Genomic DNA, 27,594 nt, shown 5'->3' on the forward strand with positions numbered 1-27,594 from the left:
AGGCCTTCCCCCATCTCCTCTGTCCTGGCTCCTCTCTGAAGAACCTAGATAATAGTATTTGATGCACACTTCCTGAGTTGTTTGCAGAAGTGAACACCCCCTCCCGCCCCCCCCAACAAATGGAAGATGTTAATTACTTGACAACCCCTGTGAGCAACTAGCCCCAGGCCTCCTGGAGCCTGAGGACAGATACTGTTGACCCCTGTGACACCACCCTGCTACCTCACCGTCAGCCAGTCAGAGAGCTGTGCACAAACTAATCACATTCCCAGCGACGCCCCCTCCCTCACCTGGCTTTTAAAAGTGCTTTGCTGAAACCCTTTTGGGGAGTTCGTTGCTTTTAGGGCGTGAGCCGCCTGTCTCCTTGCAATAAGCTTTTCTCTGCTCCAAACTCTGATGTTTCAGTTTGTTTGGCCTCGCTGTGCCTCCGCCCACGAACTTGCGTTAACAAACGATTCTTTTTAAAGTGAGAGTACTAGTACTAGGGTAGTAGACTAAAGGAGTTTGTACAGAGAGGCATGAAATCAAATGCAACGAATCCTGGGTAGATCTCGAACTGGAAAAAAAAAATGTGTGTGTGTGAGACCTTTAGGGACAACAAAGGAAATTTAAATATGGACAGTATATTGGATTTGACTGAAATGGTATTTAATTTCTTGCATGTTCTAATGCCGAGGTATTTTGGGGGTGAAGCAGTGTTGTTTGCAACTTTCCAATGGTTCGGGGTAATAAAAAAACTATACAGTGAGAGAGAACGCAAATACTGTGAAATGTTAGCATTTAATTTAGTGCAGGGTATACTGTTTAAGTCTTAAGTCGGTTTATAAATTTTCACACTAAAAAGCTGACTTTTTAAAAAAAGGAGTGAAAGTTTACTTCCTTCTGACTGCAGAGGTTCACGTGAGCAAAAAGAATCAGCACCCTGAGAAGGCTCTTCCGTGGCTCTTAAGTTTCTCTTTCACCGCAGAGTTGACCTCGAGGCCGTCGGAGGCGTCACCGAGTCCGGACAGCTCCTAACCCCGCCAGCGGCGAGCCGGAGTCCCGCAGCCCACTCCCTCTGCGGCCCCTCTCCGCCGGCTGCCGGGCGCGCGACCTGGGCGTGGCCTGTGCCGGGAGCGGCCAATGGGAGCCAAGGCTGCGGGCGGGGCCGCGCAGGGCGGGGCGGGGCTGCGCGCGGGCTCTTGGGCCGACCCCGCCGCTCCCCAACCTTTCCTCCAGTTCCCGTGCGGCCGCTGGAAACGGCTGCTGCTGCGCCTGGGGAGTAGGAGGTGCAGGGCAGCCGCCACCCGGTAAGTGTCTGACTTCCCGGCTGGGGCCGCGCTGGCCGCTCCGCGCCTGCTCCGGGTCGCCCCTGCTCCGGCCCGCCCTCCATTGCCCCCCGGTGTCCAGAACCACTGGCGCGGAACTCCCGGCCCCAACGCGGCGGCGCTGCCCCCCTGGTCGGCCGCGGTCCCGGAGAGCCCCGGCGCCGGTGGCCCTACCCAGGGGCCACCTCTGCTCTCCGGTTCGTTTGCGGGGCCTGGCTCGGTGGGGCGCGAGGTTCCGGCGTGGGCCCTGCTCCTCGGGCTGCAGCTGCCTGCGGCCGGGCCGGTTCTGCAGGAGAGCCGGCTCCCGGCCCTCATCACTCGGTGGCGTAGGGGGTGATTTCTCTTCCAGCGTCACCGAGATCAGGCGTGAGGCCCGTCTGGCATCTCGGCGTGTGTGCCCTTGCCGCCGAGGTGCGTTTCTCCTGCCTCTGCATCCCTCACACCTGCGGTTCATTCAAGAGCGTGCAGCCCGGGCATCCGTGAGCTGCCTACTATGGGAAAAGGCTTTCTGTACTTTGAATTGTTCCTGGAACACACCAGGCTGGCTCACGTTAGCAAGGACCGGTTGAATTCATTTGCTCGGAAAGTTAATGCAGCTCTGGATTTTAGCGTAATTCTAGGTGTGAGTAATTTCGTGTAAAACAGTTGAAATGGCATTGTTCCTGCGCAGGAATAGCAAAACGTGTCGAACTGCCCTGCAAGAGTCGAGATTCGGCCTCCTCCTCTGGCGAGGAAAGTTGAAAGGCATGAATTCTGTTCTTGACTTTGCTGCTGCCAAGCTCTGTGACCATGGACTTAGTTAATTCACGTGAAATAAGATAAATTTCTAAGATTCCCTTCAAATCCCACGTGTTATTAGTCTGATGAGCTTATTTTTCGCCCCGTACCTTTAAAAAGAATGAGAAATAAGAAAAAGCCATGAAAGGCAGCCCTGCGAGGAACAAAGATTTATGAGCGCGCAGAAGTTTAGAGACTGGATTGGGGTTTAAGATTAGGGACTGAAAAGGGAGCACAGTAAAAGTGAAAGAACTTAGCCAGAATTGATTATATAAGAGAAACTTGGAAAGCTTTCGGAAGTTCCAGCAGCAATTACTGTTTTTAATTCCCTCTCTTTGTAGCTGTATAGATGAGGTAAGGAGAAAATAAATGCTGTTATAGAAAATGTAGTAGAGAGGAATGTAACTTTAGCATATATCTTAGGTGTAGGGAGAATCCTTTGTAGTTCTTAATTTGTATAGACACTTCGGCTCAGAAAACACTTTTTTTGGTTGTTAAATAGATAAAAATTTTTGTACATCCCGCTCGGGAAAACCCTACCTGTATTTTGAATATGTCAATTAACTACCCTCCCACCCACCGCTTTTTATTGTATTCTTATTATTTGTGCCAGTATTTTTAACAGCCTTTGGTAAATAGCGTTTGGCTTTGTAGTACATAGAGGAAGGATCAGCTTTGCCTCAGGGAGAGCTCAGTTTGAGTACTTCCTAGCTGTGTGACTAGGCACAGTCACTTTCCCTCTCTCAGGCTGTCTTTCCTCAATTGTGAAATGAGATAATGATACCTATTTCATAGGCTTGTGAAGGTTAAATAAAATCCTTCATGTGGAAGACATATAGCAGTACCTGACATGTCAGGTATTAATAATGACAGTATTGTGTTCATAGTGCAGCACAGAGAGGTGGTCTCTGGGTTTTAGTTTGGCTAGAAGGTAGGGCCCCAAGAGGAGAACAAAGTAGCAAGCGATCAATAGCCACTTCCGTGCCGGAAGCTGGAACTTTTGCAGGTTGTAAGCCCTTCCTTCCCTGAGTCTCAGGCTGAGCTGCTGCTCAGACACTAGTGATCGCTAAGGGACACATCAATCTCCCTGACTGTGTTGGCCTGTTAGTCTTGACACTTGAGTAGCGTTGGGATTTTTCCCAAAAATTGAGCTGGCAAGTTAAGGAATGTGTGTGAGGAGAACCCCTCAAAGAGCTCAAAAACGAAGAAGTGGTTTAGTTTACTGAACAGAGAATTCAGCCCAAGATAACTGAAGCCCTTCACCGCTTGCCCTGGCCAGTACAGCTTACTTATTCTTTATTTGACTCTGCAAACAGTAACCTGGGAAGGCACGGTAGTCTTAACTGCTCAGGAAGCTAGTCCTAGCTTTGGGAAAGGAAAAGAGAAGAGCCCCAAAGTTAATTTACCCTCGTCTTGGTTAACTTTTTAAACATTGTAGTGAATAGACTGTACTTTCTTACAGTTTAACCAGGGATACTGGAGGGGGGACCCTTGTTTGTGGAAGATAAGTTATTGTGGGGTAATATCTGAATAGGAACTAATAGATGTGTGCTTCATCCCATGTGATTCAAAACCCTGGGAGGCAATTCCACAACAAGGTCGAGCTCTACTTGAGTAGTTTCATATGAGTATAACCCAGAACCTCTGGGTTTTAATATCATAACTAACTAAAAATTTAATATCAAAACCAACAGAAGAAAAAGTAGCCAGATCTCATTAAACTTAAACTGGCAAAAGTATTGGCAGGAAATCAGAAAGTTAATGGATGAGATGGCATGAAGTCACATGACAATATAGTTTGTTTTTTTTTAAAATAAATTTATTTTTTGCTGCGTTGGGTCTTTGTTGCGGTACGTGGGCTTCTCATTGCGGTGGCTTGTCTTGTTGCGGAGCGCAGGCTCTAGGCTCACGGGCTCAGTAGTTGTGGCTTGAGGGCTCTAGAGCACAGGCTCAGTAGTTGTGGTGTATGGGCTTAGTCGCTCCGCGGCAGGTGGGATCTTCCCGGACCAGGGCTCGAACCTGTGTCCCCTGCACTGGCAGGCGGATTCTTAACCACTGCCCCACCAGGGAAGCCCCCCGACGACATAGTTTCTAAAAAATGTTTTGTTTCTAATTAGAGATCAGAAGTTGTAATCCCATTCCGAATAACATTTTTGCTGACATTTTAGAGGACATCTTGTGTGTGTGTGTCTATTTTGTACATATACGTTTATGTATACACTGTAGGGAAAAAAATCTCTATTAAATAAGGTGAATGCCAAGAAGAACCGGCTATAATGTCAACACTACCTAATCAACTACCTAATTTTAAGTGATACGTATTCCAAGGCCATCATTTATTTGACTCTTTGATGCTTAGGATTTCCCTCATTCAGTGGCCGGGGCATCTGTGTGTCTACTTTTAAGAAGCTCCTCAGCCAGATTAGGAACTACTAATAAGGAGTCTTGTGTTCCACAGAGATGCTTGATGCATGTATAGTATCACAGCCAAGAAAATAAGAATCATAGAGGCTAGGGGGAGGGGGAATGGAGAGGAACTGCTTAATGGTTTCCTTTTGGGGTACTGGAGTATTTTGGGACTAGCTAGAGATGGCGGTTGTACAAAATTAGAATGTACTAAGTGCCACTGAATTATTTGCTAAAATGGTTTATTTTATTTTTGTTTGTTTGTTTTTGCCTGTACCGTGCGGCTCGTGGGATCTTAGTTCCTCGACCAGGGGACCAGGGATTGAACCCTGGCCCGGTGAGTGAAAGTGCCCAGTCCTAACCACTGGACCGCCAGGGACTTCCCTGGTTTATTTTGCAGTACATGAATTTCACCTCAGTAAAAAAACTTTGGGAAAAAATACGAATACTATCTTTGTATACTGTGTATTGGAAAAATTAATTATAACTGTTTAGATTGACTACCTTCTGACTATATATTTTTCTCTTAAGACTTTTCTCTTAAAGCACATTTTCATTGTTTCTAAGGTACATCTTATCAGTAGTACCTTTTCCAAGGTGCTTGGTAATATTTTCTCCTTAATTAAAATGCCATCACTCCTTTTTGATCATGTCCAGCCTCAGGTGGTAGCAGAAAGAACACTAAGCTTGGGATCAAAGCATTTGGGGGTTGGAGGTCCACTTCTGCCCCATCAGCCATGTGGCCTTGGACAAGTTGCCTTCCTGAAACTGGGTTTCCTTGTCTCTTTTTCTGTCCTATCCCAAACTTGAGGGGAGATCCACTGAAATCATTTATGTTGAACACTTGTAACGGCAAGTTACAGTGCTTCCAGACACTAACGTTATGTAGTTATTTTGCTTTTTTTTTTTTGCGGTACGAGGGCCTCTCACTGTTGTGGCCTCTCCCATTGCGGAGCACAGGCTCCGGACGCGCAGGCTCAGCGGCCGTGCCTAGCCACTCCGCGGTATGTGGGATCTTCCCGGACCGGGGCACGAACCCGTGTCCCCTGCATCGGCAGGCGGACTCTCAACCACTGCGCCACCAGGGAAGCCCTGTTTTGCTTTTTAACTTGGACTCGGCAAAACCCAAGAATGGGTTGAGGACAGTAATGAATTATTGGATTTATTATTAATGTGTTTTATAGTCTGTAACTTATAGTGTTAATCGTTCCCTTAGTTATGAATTTAGTAAGGCTAAGAATTAAGCACAGATATTAAACTTTTTCAAGGCTAATAGTGAGATGAGTTTTGGGGAGCAGGACTTGTTCTTTGGTACTGAAATACATAAAACATGATGATTTTTTAAGTTCCATGCTCAGGGAGCCTTCTACCTTAGTCATCTGTAACCACTCTGAATTTGGTTAATGTCTGTAGATGAGGAACAGGTATCTGTATGTCTGTTAGGGTCCTTTTTGAGTTCCTTTGTTTTCTCGTGGTGTAAGGAAGCCCCTTGGCCATCTTGTGAAGTGACGTTCTTGGCAGTGGTGACTTGTGGTAGGTCTCCTGGGAAATACAGACTTGGGAACACTCCCAAACGTGCGGAAGTAAAAACATTGGGCATATTGCTTGCCAATGACTATAGTAAATTAGGATTTTATTTTAAACTGACAAGAATTAGAGTTGATAGTATGTACAGAGAAGTGTGCTAATTTCCATGTGTCTCCTGTTAATTGGCGCAAGGCCAGATTTGCCGACGGAAATCGCATAAAACTGCAGAACACAGAATGAATGTGGGGGGCCTGGCTGTGGCAGGTGCGTGCATATATGTCACAGTGAGTGAGGACCTATACAAGGAAAGGAGGATGGAAGGCAACATTTGTGTCTTTTTTTTTTTAATAGATCTTTATTGGAGTATAATTGCTTCACAATATTGTGATAGTTTCTGTTGGACAACAAAGCCCTTCAGCCATATGCATACATGTGTCCCCATATCCCCTCCCTCTTGAGCCTCCCTCCCACCTTCTCTATCCCACCCCTCCAGGTCCTCGCAAAGCACTGAGCCGATCTTCCTGTGCTGTGCTGCTACTTCCCACCAGCCAACTATTTTACATTCCGTAGTGTATATATGTCGATGCTACTCTCACTTCGCCCCAGCTTCGCCCTCCCACCCCGTGTCCTCAAGTCCATTCTCTATGTCTACATCTTTATTCCTGCCCTGCAACTAGGTCATCAGTACCATTTTTTTTTTTTAGATTCCATATTATATGTCAGCATATGGTATTTGTTTTTCTCTTTCTGACTTACTTCACTCTGTATGACAGACTCTAGGTCCATCCACCTCACTACAAATAACTCAATTTTGTTTCTTTTTATGGCTGAGTAACACTCCATTGTATATATGTGCCACATCTTCTTTATCCATTCATCTGTCGACGGACATTTAGGTTTGTTCCATGTCCTGGCTGTTGTAAATAGTGCTGCAGTGAACATTGTGGTACATGACTCCTTTTGAATTACGATTTTCTCAGGGTATATGGCCAGTGGTGGGATTGCTGTGTCATATGGTAATTGTATTTTTAGTTTTTTAAGGAACCTCCGCACTGTTTTCCATAGTGGTTGTATCAATTTACATTCCCACCAACAGCGCAGGAGGGTTCCCTTTTCACCACACTCTTTCCAGCATTTATTGTTTCTAGATTTTTTGATAATAGCTATTTCGACTGGTGTGAGGTGATAACTAATTGTAGTTTTGACTTGCACTTCTTTAATAATTAGTGATGTTGAGCATCTTTTCATGTGCCTCTTGGCCATCTGTATGCCTTCCTTGGTGAAATGTGTATTTAGGTCTTCCGCCCATTTTTTAACTGGATTGTTTGTTTTTTTGATATTGAGCTCTATGAGCTGTTTGTATATTTTGTAGATTACTCCTTTGTTGTTTCATTTGCAAATACTTTCTCCCATTTTGAGGGTTGTCTTTTTGTCTTGTTTATGGTTTCCTTTGCTCTGCAAAAGCTTTTAAGTTTAATTAAGTCCCTTTTGTTTATTTTTGTTTTTATTTCCATTACTCTAGGAAGTGAGTCAAAAAAGATCTTGCTGTGGCTTATGTCAAAGAGTGTTTTTCCTATGTTTTACTCTTAAGAGTTTTATAGTGTCTGGTCTTAATTTAAGTCTTTAATCCATTTGGAGTTTATTTTTGTGTATGGTGTTAGGTAGTGTTCTAATATCATTCTTTTACATGTAGCTGTCCAGTTTTCCCAGCACCATTTATTGAAGAGTCTGTCTTTTCTCCATTGTATGTTCTTGCCTCCTTTGTTGTAAATTAGGTTCCCCTATGTGCGTGGGTTTATGGGCATTCTATCTTGTACCGTTGATCTATATTTCTGTTTTTGTGCCAGTACCATACTGTCTTGATTACTGTAGCTTTGTGGTATAGTTTGAAGTTGGGGCGACTGATTCCTCCAACTCCATTTTTCTTTTTCAAGATTGCTTTGTCTATTCGGGGTCTTTTGTGTTTCCATATGAATTGTAAAATTTTTTGTTCTAATTCTGTGAAAAATGCCATTGGTAGTTTGATAGGGATTGCAATGAATCTGTAGATTGCTTTGGGTAGTATAGTCAATTTCATAATATTGATTCTTCCAATCCAAGAACATGGTATATTTCTCCATCTGTTTATGTCATCTTTGATTTCTTTCATCAGTGTTTTATAGTTTTCTGAGTACAACTCTTTCGCCTCCTTAGGCAGGTTTATTCCTAGGTATTTTATTCTTTTTGTTGCAGTGGTAAATGTGAGTGTTTCCTTAATTTCTCTTCCTGATTTTTTGCTGTTGGTGTATGGGAATGCCAGAGATTTCTGTGCATTAATTTTGTTTCCTGCAGCCTTACCAGATCCATTGATTAGTTCTAGTAGTTTTCTGGTAGCACCTTTAGGATTTTCTATGTATAGTATCATGTCATCAGCAAGCAGTGACAGTTTTACTTCGTCCTTTCCAATTTGTATTCCTTTTATTTCTTTTTCTTCTCTGATTGCCGTGGCTAGGACTTCCAAAACTATGTTGAATAATAGTGGTGAGAGTGGACATCCTTGTCTTGTTCCTCATCTTAGTGGAAATGCTTTCAGTTTTTCACCATTGAGTATGATGCTTACTGTGGATGTGTCATATATGGCCTTTATTATGTTGAGGTAGTTTCTCTCTGTGCCCATTTTCTTGAGAGTTTTTATCATAAATGTGTGTTGAATTTTGTCAAAAGCTTTTTCTGCATCTATTGAAAGCATATGTTCTTATTCCTTAATTTGTTAATGTAGTGTATCACATTGATGTGTGTATTTTGAAGAATCCTTGCATCCCTGGGATAAATCCCACTTGATCATGGTGTATGATCCTTTTAATGTGCTGTTGGAATCTGTTTGCTAGTATTTTGTTGAGGATTTTTGCATCTATGTTCATCAGTGATATTGGTATGTAATTTTCTTTTTTTGTGATATCTTTTTCTGGTTTTGGTATCAGGGTGATGGTGGCTTCGTAGAATGAATTTGGGAGTGTTTCTCCCTCTGCAATTTTTGGAGGACTTTGAGAAGGATCAGTGTTAGCTCTTCTCTAAATGTTTGATAGAATTCGCCTGTGAAGCCATCTGGTCCTGGACTTTTGTTTGTTGGAAGATTTTTAATTATGGTTTCAATTTCATTACTTGTGATAGGTCTGTTTATATTTTCTAATTCTTCCTGGTTCAGTCCTGGAAAATTGTACCTTTCCAAGAATTTGTCCATTTCTTCGTGGTTGTCCATTTTATTGGCATATAGTTGTTTGTAGTAGTCTCTTATAATCCTTTGTATTTCTGCAGTGTCAGTTGTGATTTCTCCTTTTTCATTTCTACTTTTATTGATTTGTGTCCTCTCCCTTTTTTTCTTGATGAGTCTGGCTAAGGGTTTATCAATTTTGTTTATCTTCTCAAAGAACCAGCTTTTAGTTTTATTGATCTTCTCTTTTTTCTTCGTTTCTGTTTCATTTATTTCTGCTCTGACCTTTATGATTTCTTTCCTTCTACTGACTTTGGGTTTTCTTTGTTCTTCTTTCTCTAGTTGTTTCAAGTGTAGGGTTAGATTGTTTATTTGAGATTTTTCTTGTTTCTTGAGGTGAGATTGAATTGCTATAAACTTCCCTCTTAGAACTGCTTTTGCTGTGTCCCATAGGTTTTGGGTTGTCATGTTTTCGTTGTCATTTGTTTCTATGTATTTTTTTATTTCCTTGATTTCTTCACTGATCTCTCGATTATTTAGTAGCACACTGTTTAGCCTCCATGTATTTGTGGTTTTTACAGTTTTTTTTCCTGTAATTGATTTCCAGTCTCATAGCATTGTGGTCAGAAAAGATGCTTGATACAATTTCAGTTTTCTTAAATTTTCCGGGTCTTGTTTTTGTATCCATGCAGTCAGTCTGTGTTTTTTGGGACATTTAATCCATTTACATTCAAGGTTATTATCGATATGTTTGTTCCTATTACCATTTTCTTAATTGTTTTGGGTTTGGTTTTGTGTGTCTTTTTCTTCTCTTATGTTTCCCCCGCTTAGAGAAGTTTCTTTAGCATTTGTTGTAAAGCTGGTTTGGTGGTGCTGAATTCTCTTAGCTTTTGTTTGTCTGAAAAGCTTTTGACTTCTTTATTGAATCTGAATGAGATCCTTGATGGGTAGAGTAATCTTGGTTGTAGGTTTTTCTCTTTCATCACTTTAAGTATATCCTGCCACTCCCTTCTCACCTGCAGAGTTTCCTCTGAAAAATCAGCTGATAACCTTATGGGGATTCCTTTGTATGTTATTTTTTGTTTTTCCCTTGTTGCTTTTAATATTTTTTCTTTGAATTTAATTTTTGTTAGTTTGATTAATATGTGTCTTGGTGTGTTTTTCCTAGGGTTTATCCTATATGGGACTCTCTGTGCTTCCTGGCCTTGGGTGACTATTTCCTTTCCCATGTTAGGGAAGTTTTCAACTATAATCTATTCAAATATTTTCTCAGATCCTTTCTTTTTCTCTTCTTCTGGGACCCCTATATTCCAGCGTTGGTGCGTTTAGTGTTGTCCCAGAGGTCTCTGAGACTGTCTTCCGTTCTTTTCATCCTATTTTCTTTATTCTGCTCCTTGGCAGTTATTTCCACCGTTTTGTCTTCCAGCTCACTTACTCGTTCTGCCTCAGTTATTCTGTTATTGGTTCCTTCTAGTGTATTTTTCACTTCAGTTATTGTGTTGTTCATCTCTGTTTGTTTGTTCTTTAGTTCTTCTAGGTCTTTGTTAAACTTTCTTGTATTTTCTCATCCGTGCCTCCATTCTATTTCTGAGATTCTGGATCATCTTTACTCTCATTACTCTGAATTCTTTTTCAGGTAGTTTGCCTATTTCCTCTTCATTTATTTGGTCTTGTAGGTTTTTACCTTGCTCCTTCATCTGTGATATATATTTTTGCCGTCTCTTTTTTTTTTTATTTTTTTATTTTTTATGAGTGGGATTGTGTTCCTGTCTTAGTGGTTGTTTGGCCTGAGGCTTCCAACACTAGGGTTTGTAGGCTGTTGGGTAGAGCTGGGTCTTGGTGCTGAGATGAGGAGCTCCTTGAGACCTCACTCTGATGACTATTCCCTGGGGTATGAGGTTCTCTGTTAGTCCAGTGGTTCAGACTTGGACCTCCCACCGCAGGAGCTTCAACCCAACTCTGGGCTCGTGAACCAGGGTCCCGCAAGCCGCCTGGGGTGGCAAAAAAAAAAAAAAACCAAAGTAAAAAATAAAATTTGACTAGGAAACTAACAGACATGTTAGGAAGAATATAAAAATAAAAATATAGATGAATCAACAACCGGAAGGTGCATCTTTACCATAATAATAAATAAAGAGGAGGAGGGAAAAGAAAAAACCAAGTGTGGGGGAAGTCCTTGGCTGTGGAGGCGGGGCCTAAGCAAGGGCGAGGTTTCGGCGGGGCCAATGCTCAGGACGCAGAGGGCTGGAAAAGGGGGGCTGTGGGGAACAGAAGGGGCCTATGCGTGCCCCCCAGCCCTGGTCTCAGAGGGCAGGGGACCTCACCTGGGAGCCCCGCAGGCTCCCCAGGCCTGAGTGGCCGGGGCAAGCACCCTCCACTCCTCTCGCTTCTCTTGCATGGCCTCTTCAGCCTGCCTCTCCTGATCTCCCCAGCCTCCCTCCTATGCCCCCAGGACCCACGTGGCCTGGATGGGGTTTGGCGGGGGTGGGGTGGGGGTGGGGGGTGGGGGGTGGGGTACCGGCCTGGGAGCTCAGCAGGCTCCCGGGGCCTGAGTGGGCGGGGCAATCGCCCTCCACTCCTCTCCCGCTGCTCCAGGAGAGTCCCTCCCGCCTGCCTCTCCTGATCTGGCCTCAGGGGCGCCGATCCTGTCTGGCCTCCGCGCCTTCTCTCCCCTCAGTCCCCCTACATCCTACTGGTTCACTTTGGGGTCCCTCCCGTCTCCTTGAGCGTCAGAGTCTCCAGGCAGGCGCACTAGTTGTGGGGAGACGCTAACTCTGCGTCTTCTCACACCACTATCTTGACTCCACCTCCCGTGAGTGTCTTTTTTGTATTTAATTTCCACAGTAGGCATGAGTAAAGGTGTGGACTCTACCCCAATTGGTTGTATTGGCTGCTTCAACTATGATGATGATGAGGGAGAATTTAAAAACCTAGAGGTTAACAGGAAGTTTACTAGGAAGGGGGTGATGAGGCCCTGACTCCATAGTCTGCCTCGTTCCTTCATCCCGGGCCGCCTCACAGCTAGTAACATAACGTGAGTAAGAGAAGAGAGCTAACATTTATAAACTACAGGTTCATTTTGGTCATTTTAAGTAAGTATCATTTTAGCTTGTGACGCTGGGTTGCAACATTTTTCTGCTTCTGTGTATCTGAAAGACTCCAGTACCTCCTGGGAGGGACTCACTAAGACAGTGGCAAGCAAATGGCAAATATTTATTAAGTGAAGAACAGATTTAAGATAACATGGACTACCCAGAAAATCACCTCCATTGTACTACACTAATCAACGCACATCAAGATATCAATATATCGGCTTATTTAAGGCCTGGGTTAGAATTAAGGCAACTGATGGTGTGAGTTGGGGTTTAGGAAATAGGGGTGCTTTCCTTTATAAGGTGAGGATCATCTTGGGAACCGTGCATGTGTGGGTGAGGGCAGGGTTCAGGGGTAGCATCTGGTAGTGCTCACTCCAAGTGAAACACGAGCTTAAAGAAGAAACTGCCTGGGGCTTCCCTGGTGGTGCAGTGGTTGAGAGTCCGCCTGCCGAGGCAGGGGACACGGGTTCGTGCCCCGGTCCGGGAAGATCCCACATGCCGCCGAGCGGCTGGGCCTGTGAGCCATGGCCGCTGCGCCTGCGCGTCCGGAGCCTGTGCTCCGCAACGGGAGAGGCCGCGGCAGTGAGAGGCCCGCGTACCACAAAAAAAAAAAAAAAGAAGAAGAAACTGCCTGTGTGAGAAGTTACAGCATTGAAACACCTTACTTTTGTGTCCAGGAAAAACCCTGTTGGAGGCTATGCGTCTGTGAACAAAGGAGAAGGGACAGCGGTGAGCATGTCAGCCCTGAACTGGAAGCCCTTCGTGTACGGAGGCCTGGCCTCCATCACAGCGGAGTGCGGTAAGGAGCCCAGGGCGAGGCCGGTCAGCTGCCTGCTGTACGTGATGAGGCTGAAACTTATGGATGTGATCGTTGGGTGTCATAAGACTTACGGTGTGAGTGTAGTTCAGGCACAGAATGTGAGATTATGAAACACTGAATCTCAGGATTCACAATTTCTTTCTTCCTTTGCGATACTTTTAAGACGAAATAGTGACTTGGGCTGCTTATTAGCAGTTTAGGGTTGAAAGTTCAGTGGGGAGACAGTTGGACCTGTTGCTCAAACGGAAGTTTCATGCATCATTGTTGGATGCCATCTGTCCTGTTCTCCTTGTCCTTTTCCCCCAGCTTCATCACTGTTAACACATTTGGCTTTAAAAGAGGTTTAGGGAGCCCCAGGGCCTTCCTGAGCCGGAGGCGAGTGACTGTCATCGTGTCATCATGTTCTAATCATGCCTGTTGTTCATGTCCTGCTGGTGACTTCCTCATCCGCTCAGCTCCAGTCAGATCCTATTAGTTCCTTTGTTTATTCCCCTGATCATTCATTCAGCACATGTTAATTGATGGTGGCGGCGGGGTGGGGGGTGGGGGTTAGGACTCTGCACTTTCACTGCCCCAGGGCCCAGGTTCATTCCCTGGTTGGGGAACTAAGATCCCACAAGCTGTGTGGCGTGGCCAAAACCAAAACAAAACACATGTTGATTGAGATGCTGCCAAGTGCCAGGTGTTGGGCTGAATCGCTGCTGTCCTGGGACAGAGGCTGCCCCTGAGGAGCCAGTGGGGACCTGGGCTGAGGGGTTGAGGCACATTAACCACCGACCACTGGCTTAGGCTCCCCGTGTAGATTCATCGACACAGTGACTCAAGGTTACTGTGTTTGGGTTTATATGTTTGGATGGACTATCTCTTGGGTACTACATTAAACGTTTTTACCTACATTAACCGAGTCACTTTTAGGCTGTAACACACAGGTGAGAAATTCCTTTAGAAAATGCATTTATCTCCGTTCATGTTGAACCCCGTATCAGCCTTCACATGTGTGAAAAATAGTAACTTACGTTTTATTTTTATTTTATTATTATTATTATTATTATTTCTTGGCTGCACTGCGCGGCCTGCGGGATCTAAGTTCCCCAACAAGCGGTTGAACCCAGGCCCCAGCAGTGAAAGTGCTGAGTCCTAACCACAGGACTGCCAGGGAGTTCCCAGTAACTTATATTTGAAAGTGGATTTCCTGTTTGTGTAAATCATTCCATGTACCTACTTTTGATAGCAGTGCAGCCTCCTCAAATCCTAGGTAGAATAAGATGGGACATAAATAAAAATGTACAGAAAACACAGTTATGCATTTTTAAAAAGATTTAAAAAAATCTTTTGGTTCCTAATTTTTTTTTTAAATAGGAAGATTGCAGAGTATCTGCCATTTCTGTTTCTTAGTTTACGTTATAGTCTGAATGTTTCCTCAGTAATGTATCCCTGTGTATCCTTTGTTTAGTGAAATTTCTTTCTATTAAGTGAAACGTTTCCTTCTTAAAAATTTTAAGGTACTTTTCCAATTGATTTAACCAAGACACGGCTCCAGATTCAAGGCCAGAAGAATGATGCAAACTTTAAAGAAATCAGGTATCGAGGAACATTGCATGCGTTAGTGAGGATAGGCAGAGAGGAAGGCCTAAAAGCACTGTATTCAGGGTAAGTAGACCTTCGTGTGTTTATATTTCAGTGTTGAACTTTCAAATGAACAGACTTCACACTAAGACTTCATAGAGAAAAAATACAAGTTTGGGGTGTATTCAAGAGCAAGTAGCAATCGTTGATTTTTTTTTTCATTTTTCATTTCAACTTTATTTTCTATATATGTGTTTTAATGTAGCGAGTGTTGTGGTGAAACTTTTCATTATATTCAAATACAGATAATAATACAAAAATTACATTTGTTTTAATAGCCCTTCCCCTGGGTTATTCTGAATTACTGAGGTTTTTGCTATAATGAAAATGATATGATATTCTCCATAGGTAAGAGTTGCAGTGAACAGCTTTTCTTTAATCCAACATTTAACGACCAGTGTACTGCAGGCACTGGATAGGAGAGTGAGTAAGGCGGGATCCTGCCTATGTCAGTCAGAGGCCCTGCAGGAAACAGTTCGTTCGGGTGGTTTAAATGAAGGGAGATTAATGAAAGGGCTACTTAAGGGTTAAGGGAACGAATAAAGGATTTTGAGGTACCTAGAAACTAGCAAAATGAGAAATTGTTACCAAGCCTAGGACCAGAGAGACAAGGACAGGAATGATGTTAGCAGAGCCTACTAGGGCTGGAGCCTTGAAGGACCCAACAGGAGTTGTTGAGAGATGCCTTGCTAGTGCCCAGGGAGAGGAAGAAATACCTCCGCTTCTTCCCCCTCCCTCCCTCCCTCTCTCCCTCTCTCCCATCTTCTACTGGCTGGAATCAGCTGGCAGGGGAGCCGGGTGGTGTCATCCATGGCGCCAGCCTCGGCACAGAGCAGCACGGAGAGGGGCGAGACTGGATCTGGGTGGACACATGGGAATCGGCAGCAGCCACCTGCCCTGAAGGAACTGTGGTTGAGTGGGGACTGCAGGTGTGCAAACGGGATTACAGTGGCGTCTGCCGAGTACTAGACTCTGGTTGAGGCAGGGCATCAATCCCAGACTAAGAGGCCCTGGATCTGATCTTGAAGGACCAGGTCCAGATCCCAAACTGATGTCTCACAGCCCTCCCACCCACGGGTCCCCAAAGGTTTTTGTCTTTCAGTCGAGCCAGTCTTTTAAATGCGAGAAGTTGAACATAAAAACCATTCGATCTTCTCAAGAAAGCTAACATCTGGGCCCACATTGGGTCACTTATGATAATAGTAACTGGTGTTAAGGATGCTTTCTCTGGTTTACCAAACCTCTGGCACTCACATAGCGTAGGTGTGCAATTAGACTCAGCCCGCCTCACGCGCTCATAGCATCTGCCCGGTACCTGTAAGTGTGAGTTTACTATACCTGTGGCAGACAGAAGCCACTGAAGGGTTTTGAGTAGAGGGACTGACATGATCAGGTTTGCGTTGTAAAAAATTCCCGCCTGCCATTGGGAGAAAGAGAGACAGTGACAGTGGAAGCAGGCTGGCACATAGGAAGCAGAGACAAGGATCTGACCTGAGGAATTGTCTTGGGGGTGGAGAGAAAGAAGGCAGGCTGTTTAGGGCAGAGGATCGACATAGTGTACGACCTCATACATGAGGGGTGGTGGGGAAGGAGGAGACAGGCTAGTGTCTCTTTCTGGTTCTGGCCAGTGTGCAGATGGAGGTACCATTCCTTGGTCTAGGACACAGAAGAGGAGAGCGGATTGTTTGGAGAGGGAGGATAATTAGTTGGGTGAGACACTTGCTCTGGTGGTAGGTGTAGGACATGTGAATTGAAAAATCTGGGAAGCAGCTGGAAATGCATCTTGGAATCAGTGTTGGAAACATGAATTTAGGAGTCATGACTCTTTGGACAGTTGAAGCCATGCGAGTAGATGAGCTCATCTGGGGAGTGTGTGGAGCCGTGAGAGAAGAGAGGAAGGACAGAACTCCTGGGCCCCTCAGGACAGAGGTAGGATGTGCAGAGAAAGAAGAGGAATTGGAGAGAGTGAAGTTATGGCAGCTCAGGGAGGAGATGGCTGCAAGCAGGACAAAGAGTGGACCATAGCAAATACTGGAAAGACAGAGAGGCTTTATAAGATGCTGATTGAAAAGCATCATTTAATTTAGCTACAGAGATGTCCCTTGGGCCCCTTTTGGTGAGGGGGCTATTGATGAAGAGGGTGGAAGGAAGCCGCATTGCAATCTGAGAAGGAGGTGGGAAGTGTGGCAGGAGAGCCTGCGAGTATGAATGCCACAGGGTGGTTTTGGGGTGGGGAGGGTCCTGGAGGAGGGAGAGGGAATAAGTGGAACAGGGCCCCCAGGGAGGTGGGAGATGAGCTCCAGCAACCCTGGAGGATGCCTACAGAGGCCACATTTCACCAGGTGCTTTGTCCTGAGAAAGGAAAGCCCTCCCATTATAATGTGAATGGGCAAATAGAACTCCGTGTGTTTTCATTGAGGATAAACATGAGGGGCTGAGCTATCACTTAGGGAACTAATAACTTGCACACATTTAACTGAACCCATATACACACACCACACACACACACATATACATATATTTTATTTTTTGTTCCACTGTGTGGCTTGTGGGAGCTTAGTTCCCCGACCAGGGATTGAACCTGGGCCCTTGGCATTGAGAGTGCCTAGTCCTAACCACTGGACTGCCAGGGAACTCCCAAGAACCCACCTTTTTTTTTTTTTTTTTAAATTTTTATTTATTTATTTTTGGTTGTGTGTGGGCTTTCTCTAGTTGTGGCGAGCCGGGGCTACTCTTCATTGCGGTGCGTGGGCCTCTCATTGCGGTGGCCTCTCCTGCCACGGAGCATGGGCTCCAGGTGCGCGGGCCTCAGCAGCCGTGGCACACAGGCTCAGCAGCTGCAGCCCGCGGGCTCCAGAGCGCAAGCTCAGCAGTCGTGGCTCACGGGCCGAGCCGCTCCGTGGCACGTGGGATCCTCCCGGACCAGGAATCGAACCCATGTCACCTGCATTGGCAGGCCGACTCCCATCCACTGCGCCACCAGGGAAGTCCCAGAACCCACCTTTATAAAAAAATTTTTTTTAACTTTTTTCTTAAAATATTTTTAAATTAATTACTTATTTTTTTTAATTTAATTTTTATTTATTTTTGGCTGTGTTGGGTCTTTGTTGCTGTGCGCGGGGTTTCTCTAGTTGCAGCAAGCTGGGGCTACTCTTCATTGCAGTGCGTGGAGTTCTCATCGCGGTGGCTTCTTTTTTTTTTTTTGCGGTACGCGGGCGTCTCACTGTTGTGGCCTCTCCAGGCTCCGGACGCGTAGGCTTAGCGGTCACGGCTCACGGGCCCAGCCGCTCCGCGGCATGTGGGATCTTCCCGGACCGGGGCACGAACCCGCGTCCCCTGCATCGGCAGGCGGACTCTCAACTACTGCGCCACCAGGGAAGTCCCTATTTATTATTTAGTTTGTTTATTTTTGGCTGCGTCGGGTCTTAGTTGCAGCATGCAGGATCTTCGTTGAGGCACGCTGGATCTTTCGTTGTGGCGCACGGGCTTCTCTCTAGTTGCAGCATGCAGGCTCCAGGGCACGTGAGCTCTGTAGTTTGCAGCACACGGGCTCTAGTTGAGGTGCGAGAGCTCAGTAGTTGTGGCACTAGTGCTCTAGTTGAGGTGCGTGAGCTTAGTTGCCCCACAGCCTGTGGGATCTTAGTTCCCTGACCAGGCATCGAACCCACGTCCCCTGCATTGTAAGGCGGATTCTTTACCGCTGGACCACCAGGGGAGTCCTCCACCTATATTTTTGCTGGATTTTAAACTCTTAAGAAATCTGTCTTAGTGTAGTTTGATTGTGGAAGGCAGATACATGATTACGTCTCCTATGTGTGTCTTCTAGAGGATTTTAAGTGGTTTTTTAGATTTTTTTGTCCCTTTGCCCATTGGTTTGGCAGGATTGCTCCTGCGATGTTGCGCCAGGCTTCCTATGGCACCATCAAGATAGGCGCCTACCAGAGCTTGAAGCGGTTATTTGTCGAGCGCCCGGAAGGTGAGTGGGGAATTCTCTTTCCACTTACGGACAGGAGGTAGGTTGTTTGTCTTTTTGTTCAAGTGGTTTGGGATCGATTTTCTTATTTGTGTCTTTACTACTGTAGAGGAGAACTTTGGGTTGGGTGTAAAATCTAAATGAATTATACTTGCTTATATAAATAAGCAAGTCGGATATCAGCTGAATTTAGGGGGGCAACAGAGCTATCTTACAAACGTCTTAATGAGTTGTCCTTGTTTCCACAATGTCCAGACTAGAGGGTATGTTGTTGTAGTTGTAGCCCACTTAAAATTCTCTACAATCGTAGGAATTATCACCTATTTTTCAGGAAAGCAGTGACTACATTTTCTTAGTATTAAGAGCTCTGAGTTCTGATGTTCTCTTGCTGGTTGATTATTCGACTTTGCTTTAATCCCTAGAAGTTTCTGTCTTTTTTACAAAGAGATAAGCACTAGTCACTGTTCTATGAGCGCAGTGAGCCAGGAGCAAAGATGTTTGAAAAGTGCTTCAATACATTTCAAATTAAATATGTGTGATGTGCTTTAAAATTTTATCTCCACCTTATCTCATAGGAGGGTATCTTTTATTCTCCTACCAGTTGGTGTACGACCTCGTCTTAATTACAGTGGTTTGTACTTACACACAAATGTGAATTATGGTTCACTTCCATGATGATTCCCATGGTTACTCTTGCGTGATAGTTCACATTCCTTTTTAGGTGTCAAGAAATTTTGCTGAGCAAAATCCCTTCAGCCAGCAAAATCCCTAATCCTTTGAAAATTACTTGATTTATTAAGCATGTATTTCTTTCGTCTCTTAAATGAACAAGTGATGTGTAAGTGAATTACACCTATACATGAGTTACTCATATGAAGAGTCCTGTACATATGAAGAATCAAATAATATGTCTTTGTTTGCAGATGAAACCCTTCTGATAAATGTGGTCTGTGGAATTCTCTCTGGAGTCATATCCTCAACCATTGCTAATCCAACTGATGTTTTGAAAGTAAGCAGTGCTATCTATGTCTTACAGGCACACGCTGCATTTTCTTATTGTAATCAACGTACAGATAATGAAAATCTGTGAATGTAACATATACTGTGTATGTGTGAATCTTTACAGTTTTAGTGTCGTGAAGACTCAGAAACATGCACTAGGTGGATTTCCCAGTGATACAGATAAGCTCACAAGTAGGACCCATTTTTGGAGACTTTGGAGGTTTTGGTGATTAACCAGAAAAAAGAAAATTAGGCTTAGATGCATTTGAATTTCATTTTTCATTGAAAATCTCCCTTGTTTTTATTGGTTCATTAAAATAGATGGGCTTTTGGGAATTTCCCGTTGGTCCAGTGGTTAGGACTTGGCACTTTCACTGCTGAGGGTGCGGGTTCAGTCCCTGGTCCGGGAACTAAGATCTCGAAAGCCACACGACGCAGCCAAAAAATGAAAACTAAAATAAAATAGATGGACTGCAAGCTTTACAGCAGTCTAGGCAGCTTGTTGGTGACCGTTTCTGAAGGCGTTACGTTTTCCACTAATTTGATTTCAGGAAATAGTAATGAAAATATTTACATAACTACAATTAGACATAACGCATTAGATGACTTTATCAACAATACCAGGGATACAGCCTCCTTAAATCCTTTTTGTAATAAGGCAAGGGACTAACTAATTAAAGAAAATCAAAATCAGGTGTGAGTTATTGGTCACACCCTCTGAAGATATTCCTTTCCTTCCCTCATTCTTTTTCTTTCCCCCATTATTTAAGCAGCATTCACTGTGCTTCTGCCTTGCACCAGTTGGTGTGCTATATGCTTAGAATCCAAAAGTGAGTCAGGCAAGGACCCCGCCTTCAGCTTTCAGTCTAACAGGAGATTCTGACAACATCAACATTGCATGCAGCAGGGTGTTGGGTGCACTACAGTTACACGCGGTGTGAATAGAAGGACCAGGCCCTTTTGCCCTGAGTTTACCCTGTGCTGGGGTAGAATTGCTAGAGAAGAATATCCACACTCCTGTTAACCTCTTAAAGCTGTATCAGGGCTGTGGAAAGGCGGTTCCTGCATTTTGTTTTCTCACGTTAGCCTGGCAGTAACAGTTCTCTGTAGAATTAGAGGGTAATGCATGTGCTCCCTAAACCAAAATAAGGTACCAGTTTTTTAGTGAGAAGTCCCTTTTTATTCTTAAAAATGCAGAGCTACATCAAACATTATTTTTATGTTGGAATATTGGTCATGTGAATTCCATGGCAGTTGTGAAGTTCACTTGTAAGTTCCTGTGTAACAGAGTGTGAGGGACATCACACAGCCATCCTTTGGCCAGCACGTCTGTGTACCTTAGGGTTTGGCTGGTTGGAAATAATAGGGCTTGGAGTAACTAATTTAAGAAAAGTGCTTACCAATGCTTAGTGCTGCCAGGTACACTGGATACTCATAAATTATGTTAAATCTTTAGAATTAACCATGATATTCTCTCTTTCCTACTTAGTAACCTAGAGGGAGATATGCCATTTTCTTTCCTTTTTAAAAGACTATTTAAAAAAAATTTCTTTTTGACACTTAACGAGCTACTGCATGCAAGACTGGACTCTACTAGATGCTTTTTGTTGATTCTAAAGTGCCTAAGAACCAATCCTGATAAATTTAAACTAGCATTGTAGTAATAGTTATATTACAGTTTTTTTTCTTTTAATGATCACTAAACAACAAATTGAATTTTTTTTTTTTTTTTAAGTCTGCATTTGTGGAGAAACATGCTAGTTTCTTTCTCACGTTAGTCTTTAATTTCTAGATTCGGATGCAAGCACAAAATAGCTCCCTTCAAGGAGGAATGATAGGCAACTTCATTCACATTTACCAGCAAGAGGGAACAAGAGGACTTTGGAAGGTAAGCTTCAAAAACAGACCCAACTGACTTAGTTCTTCCCATTTTTAAAAAAAGTTATTTTTCCTATTTTTATTATTTTATTTAATCCAAATGGTATAATGGAGTAAAGGAAGAAGAATGACATCTGCCCTTGAAGAGATCTTCTTCCTTAATTTTCTTAATCTGTAAAAGTGAAAATGTCATGATTTTACATAAGGAGTATGTCGTGATTTTAAAGTACCTTTCGAAAAATTCATATATAAGAAATTCTGTGAGGGTTGAATACTTGATTTGTTTGCTTTTTTTCCCCGTAAGTTCTTATGGAGAAGAGGTTATAGTTACATTGGATTTTTTTGATCTGTATGGTTTCATGGCTCTTAAGTGAAGACTGTTAGGCAAGCACTGGTATGGAATGCTATTTCCTAGTATTCTAGGGACTGTCATCTCATAGATTAGACCCTAAAGGTCATCCAGTCCGATCCTCTCCATACATACAAGGAAACCGGAAGCTCTGAGAGGTGACTCGTCCTGGTCAAGGTCGTACAGTTAGTGCCAGAATCAGAATTAGACTTTGGGGTTTCTGACTTCTTACCGTCTGCATTTTTCTACTCTTTCACTCTACATTTCTACCTACCAGCAGGAAAATGTAAAAATTGGCCATAGTTTGTAGGGGAGACATGTCTGACTTGTTATTATTGATATTTTTACCCAGGGTGTGTCCCTTACTGCTCAGAGGGCCGCTATTGTTGTTGGTGTGGAGCTGCCGGTCTACGACCTCACCAAGAAGCATCTTATTCTCTCGGGCTTGATGGGAGACACTGTGTATACCCATTTCCTGTATGTTTATGGATTTTAAAAAAATTAATATTTTAGGTATGCATGAGCTTAGGGTAGAACTTTGCTGCAAATTTATAGACATTTTAAAGAAAGTTTATTATAAAAGTATTATATTCCCATATTTGAAAAATTATAATACGGAAGTAAACCAGGAAAAAGTATGTCCTTACCGCTTTACGTAGGTAGCCATTGTTAACTGTTTGATTATGTACCTTCAGGTGTTTTCTATGCATATGCAAATATGTCTACGAAAGTATATTACATGTGCTTTATTATACAGCTACGATCATGCTTGGCATTCTCTTGCTTTTTATTTTTATATTTTTTTATTTTTCTGCTTTATTGAGGTATAATTGGCAAGTAGAATTGTAAGATACTTAAAGTGCACAATATGGTTAGATACACGTATGCATTATGAAATGATTACCCTCATCGAGTTAGTTAACACATCCATCATTTTATGTCTGCGTGAAAACATTTAAATTCTACTCTCGTAGCAAAATTAAATTATATATAATACTGTGTTGTCAACCATAATCACCGTGTTATACATTAGATCCTCAGACCTTATTCATCTCATAACTGACATTTTTGTACGCTTTTACCAACTTCTTCCCAACCCCAAGCTCTGGCAACCACTTTTTGACTCTCTGTTTCTATGACATTTGGCCGTTTCGGAGACTGTTCTGATTCTTATGTGCTAATGACATCTACTGGGTGGAGGCCAGCGAGCTGCTAAACATCTTACAGTGCACAGGACAGACATCCACAACAAAGAGTTCTCTGTTCCAAAATGTTAGTAGTGCTGAAGTTGTGAAACCCTACTCTGTGTTAGTTGATACCAGGGCTGGTCTATGGTAGTCTTGTGACTGAAAGTTTAGTAGAACCCAGGGCCCTGGTGGGCATCACATTACAGTGAGGAAATCTTTTTCTCTGATCTCTAAGAGCAATGTAGTTATGAGATGGCTAAAATTACTCTGATGCCTGTTTGTAGGTGAATAGATAGATGAAATAGATCGTCCTTGGAGGACATTCCTTCCTGTTTCTATGATTCGTTGACATTCCAGAACCTCAAAAGTATTCTTAGCCGAGGCTGGAATTTATAAGCCAGTATAAACAATGCTTTAGATAAGGGCCTCATTCTCATATATTCCATCTTGTTACCTGTTACTTTAACCTAGTTTGGGAGGAGGCTGTTTCTTGCCCTTGATAGTAGGGGCTGCAGCTCAGGGGTATTAAACTTTATTTTTCAAACGATCTCTTCTTTATAGCTCAAGCTTCACCTGTGGGCTGGCGGGGGCCCTGGCCTCAAACCCTGTTGATGTGGTGAGAACACGTATGATGAATCAGAGAGTCCTTCGAGATGGCAGATGCCCTGGCTACACAGGTTCCCTGGATTGCTTGTTACAGGTGAGCGGGGATGTCCATCTGTACGCTGTTGTGAATGCCTTTCGTGGCTCATTGGCTTCCACGTTGCCTTCTGAAGAGTTTCTTTTCAGGATTTAAAAACACAAGGGTTTAGAGCCTGATGAACCTGTGATTCTGTCATTTGTAATCGTGTGACTTTGGTCAAGGTACAGACTCTACACCTCGGTTTCCTCACAAGTGAAATGAGACAATAAATAATAGCACCTACATCACAGGATTATTATAAAAATCATTGAGATCATACCTACAAAATAGCACAGTGCCTGGAATAATGTTAGGTAGAAACATCATATACATTTATAATAATAAGTATAGACATAATAATAAAACCTTGTTAGTATAATAATAAGGGACACTGGTGAAGTAAGCACATTTATTTAAGTTAGTCTTCAACATTCTAGTGGATTGCTTCAATCCGTGAAACAGGCCCCCAAATATATATTTGTATTTATATTTATTTAACCAACGGAGTATCTGAATTTTGAGGGCTAAAATAACTAAGACGAGTGATGCTCTAAAGTCTTGAGATGGTACAGAGTTTTTGCCACACAGGGGCTAATGTTTTAAATACAAAATCTAAATGAATATTTAGAAATGACAGTTCATTTTTCTTATATCTCTGCTCTGCTGTGAAGCGTGAGAAAATAGTCATATTTCCTGTGATTGTAGTAGAACTGTGTCTCCTTCCAGAATGTATCACCTTCCTGTTGAGTCAAACTGGAATGAACATCCTTCATTCAGACATCTCTCAAAGGAACACATGAATCTTAACCTTAATTCTCAGTTTAAATAATTGGGCCTACTGTTCCTGCGTGGATGAAAGTTTGTGACTGTCTCCCCTGCTGGGTTGCCGGCAGCCAAAGATGAGGGACCACGTTTGTGGTTGCTGTTTACCGGCGTGATGCTGGCGCATCCCTAGACTTCAAATATTGCTTTAATGAAGCAAAGACACTTAATGTTATCTATCCAACAACATGAAATAGTGGTACTCTGAATTACGTCTTTACTGCCATTGCCTCCTTTTTTTATTTCTGACCTGCTGTAAGCCCACATGGCAAGGAGGCAATAGACTCTAGTTGGAATTAAATCTCATTTCTTATCCAACTGCTGTTTGCTTTGGGTGTGGGATAGTTTGGTACAGAGCCTTTGTCTTCACCTATGCAGAAACCTTTAAAGAAAGAAGAGAGGCAGTGGGCAATGATTTCTTAGATAGTCCTTCCAAATAGAATTTTGTTTTTAAGAAAAATGTATCAGTTCAGTCTGGCTACTAATTATTAATGCATATTTGACATTGGAAAGTTGGACGTTAACTTTTTTCCCCCCTCCCTTATAACAGACATGGAAGAATGAAGGGTTTTTTGCTCTATATAAAGGGTTTTGGCCAAATTGGTTGAGACTTGGTCCTTGGAATATTATTGTATCCTTTTCTGTTGGAGTAGATCTGAAAAAAGATACAGCTGAAGAATGTTGTTTATATAAACTGTCATGTTATTAATTAGAATTTAGAAGTAGGTTCTTATTCTGTTCCTCTGATTCAAGAAATAACTATTCAGTTTCTTTTTCAGGAGGTATAAAGTCTCTGCTAGGCACTGTGAAACGTGGCTTAATGGTGGTGATATTGAAAGGCAATGGTAGCAATAAAAACTTTTCTTTAGACTCTGCTCTAGGAGCTGAGAGTGTTTATGATTTCCGAGAGAGGAGAGACAAGGATTTATTTACTTGTTTATTTTTTCAGTCCCTAGCCACCCTTGGGAAGGATGTGGCTTGGCAGCCATGTTCTAGAATGCTTATTTCAGAGAGCGCCTAAGGACAGACAGGAATCAGCCCCAGAATTACTTGGCTGACTAGCACTTTTCCCTCTATGCCAAAGTGGGAGGCAGGAAGGAAGAGACAGTTCATTAGAAATAAAAGGACAGAATTATAAAGCAGGGGATGTCAGTTTGCACCATCCTTGTTTATCTGCGCCTCCCTCCCAGGCAAGCTTGCCTACCGGCAGCCCTAGAGGAGAACTCCCCGAGGTTGCTCTTTCTCTTTCTCACAGAATTTACTGTTCTGTGAAGTCTTCCTAGAAGTCAGAAAAGCTAGCAGTGTGGATGTAATCTTAGAAGCTTTTGGAGCTGATGCAGGGGATTTATGTGTCTCCGTTGTGGTCTGTCTCTTCCAAGCTGATCTTGGGAAGGTTAATGGGGAGATCTCTTGGGGTGGTTGAGGGTGGAGCCCCTCATGTTTAATCATGTCCATGGCATGTGGTCTGCCCAGAAATATTTGTTAGGAGGTGTGCTATTCGTGGGTCTGTTTTGATGCGTTAGGGTTAAGATGGCATAAAATGTCAGCCTTAACTAATACCTGCAGTTCTTTGTGACATATGAGCAGTTGAAGAAATTGGATTTGTGACAAGTCAAGACTGCATGAGACATCCCGCTGAAAATGCTCACGTCTGAAATAGCGAAGCTTCCTGTCTTTCCCACTGCTTCTCACTGCTTGGCCCGCCACAGATTCTGAGGTGTGAGCAACAGGTGAAGACTGGGTTAGCTCGGATTGCTGTGTCCTGGCATTGGATGCTCTGCACCAGATGTTTAATGGCATAGACTGTAACATCCAGACACTAGTCCTTACCATTCAAGTGCCCTTCGACATCAAAGATAACATGAAATGCATGTTTCTTGCTAAAGAAAACTTGCATGAAGATCAGGAACTGTGGACTGATTCCCTCAGGGGAGAATAACTCCTGATGCATCTCAGCTCATAGCTGAGACTCCCAGACTGTTCGAAAGAAGCTCTTCGGAACCATGGAATGAATAGAGCCTCCAAGAGGGTGTTATTGTTCCTGAACTTCTGGGGGGGCTTTGGCTTCGTGTCTGCTGAAGAAATTCACACATGGAGGCCTGGTATACCCCAGGTATAAACAGTGCAGGATATAGATCCCTGGAATATTGCACTGCTTTCTAATTTCCAATTTTGGCAGGACCTTTCACTTATAATACGTGATTTTTAAGCCTTTGACCACTTGACCTTTGTGAGGAATTGTTACAAAGCATTAATATCTAAACTCATGATGGTGTGATAGGTTGGCTTGGAAGGTGGCAAAGTCTGTGCTGGTGGGAGGTGTTATTAATCTACTTGGGTTCTGTCTTAAGTAATGTTTGTAATTTGCTCTGTGATTTTAGCAAAGTTTCTATTTCCCAATCTGTAAAATGGGGATAATAACATCTATTGATATTGAGGGTCAGGTGAAGAAGATAGTAGCTGCTACTACTTGACTTGTAGGATTAGTGTGTTTACATCATGCTGTCATACAGCCATCATCCCAGAATAAATGGTCCGTGTGTATGGAAGAGAGTCATTTTATCATGGGCTTCTCCTGAGTGAGATCGTTTGTTAAAAGCCTTGTGCAAGAAAGAGGTTAAGGTTTTATTACATTTTCTGTAGCAAAATGTTGCAAGTGAATCAAAGAGTTGATTTTTTTTCCCAGATTTCCCGGGTTTTACTTTAGTTCTGGTCACATTTGTCAAAATACTTCCTGTCTTGGACTTCCTAATCAGTTTGGAATGAAAATACTTGCTTGAAATTCGAAAGGTGTTTTTTTGTGTGTGTGCCTGTTTATCTGGAGTCTGATAAGAGGTATATAATGTCTTCCTTCTTCTAAAGACAGGATATCATTCTTCTTTTTCATCTTCATCTTATTCTTTTCAAAATAAAAAGTGATTCTCAGAGCCCCACGATCTTTACCCTTCTAGAA

The 27,594-nt window shown here is 43.2% G+C and overlaps 1 protein-coding gene across 2 annotated transcripts; it reads left to right on the forward strand.

Moving 5' to 3' along the window:
* The first annotated feature begins 1,196 nt into the window (after positions 1 to 1,196).
* SLC25A30 (solute carrier family 25 member 30) lies at positions 1,197 to 27,417 on the forward strand. Of its 2 annotated transcripts, XM_082675582.1 has the most exons (10): positions 1,197 to 1,289; positions 12,980 to 13,101; positions 14,625 to 14,772; positions 18,630 to 18,724; positions 19,645 to 19,730; positions 21,516 to 21,611; positions 22,303 to 22,427; positions 23,699 to 23,837; positions 25,192 to 25,272; positions 26,208 to 27,417. In XM_082675582.1, exons 2-10 carry the CDS (start codon positions 13,038 to 13,040, stop codon positions 26,247 to 26,249), a joined length of 876 nt encoding a protein of 291 aa, XP_082531708.1. In that variant the 5' UTR covers positions 1,197 to 1,289; positions 12,980 to 13,037; the 3' UTR covers positions 26,250 to 27,417. The 2 variants fall into 2 exon arrangements, with proteins under 2 accessions (XP_082531708.1, XP_082531709.1); XM_082675583.1 differs by lacking the exon at positions 25,192 to 25,272 and having other exon boundaries at positions 26,229 to 27,417.
* The last annotated feature ends 177 nt before the right edge of the window (positions 27,418 to 27,594 follow it).

Source organism: Grampus griseus, assembly GCF_964374135.1.
Source record: "Grampus griseus genome assembly, chromosome: 18".
NCBI classification, from domain to species: Eukaryota; Metazoa; Chordata; class Mammalia; order Artiodactyla; family Delphinidae; genus Grampus; species Grampus griseus.

Coding starts and splice junctions, on each gene's coding strand:
- SLC25A30 (XM_082675582.1), top strand. CDS start 13,038: ATGTCAGCCCTGAACTGGAAGCCCTTCGTGTACGGAGGCCTGGCCTCC. Junction 19,731..21,515: donor ATCCAACTGATGTTTTGAAA/GTAAGCAGTGCT, acceptor TTTAATTTCTAG/ATTCGGATGCAAGCACAAAA. Junction 25,273..26,207: donor TTGGTCCTTGGAATATTATT/GTATCCTTTTCT, acceptor TAATACCTGCAG/TTCTTTGTGACATATGAGCA.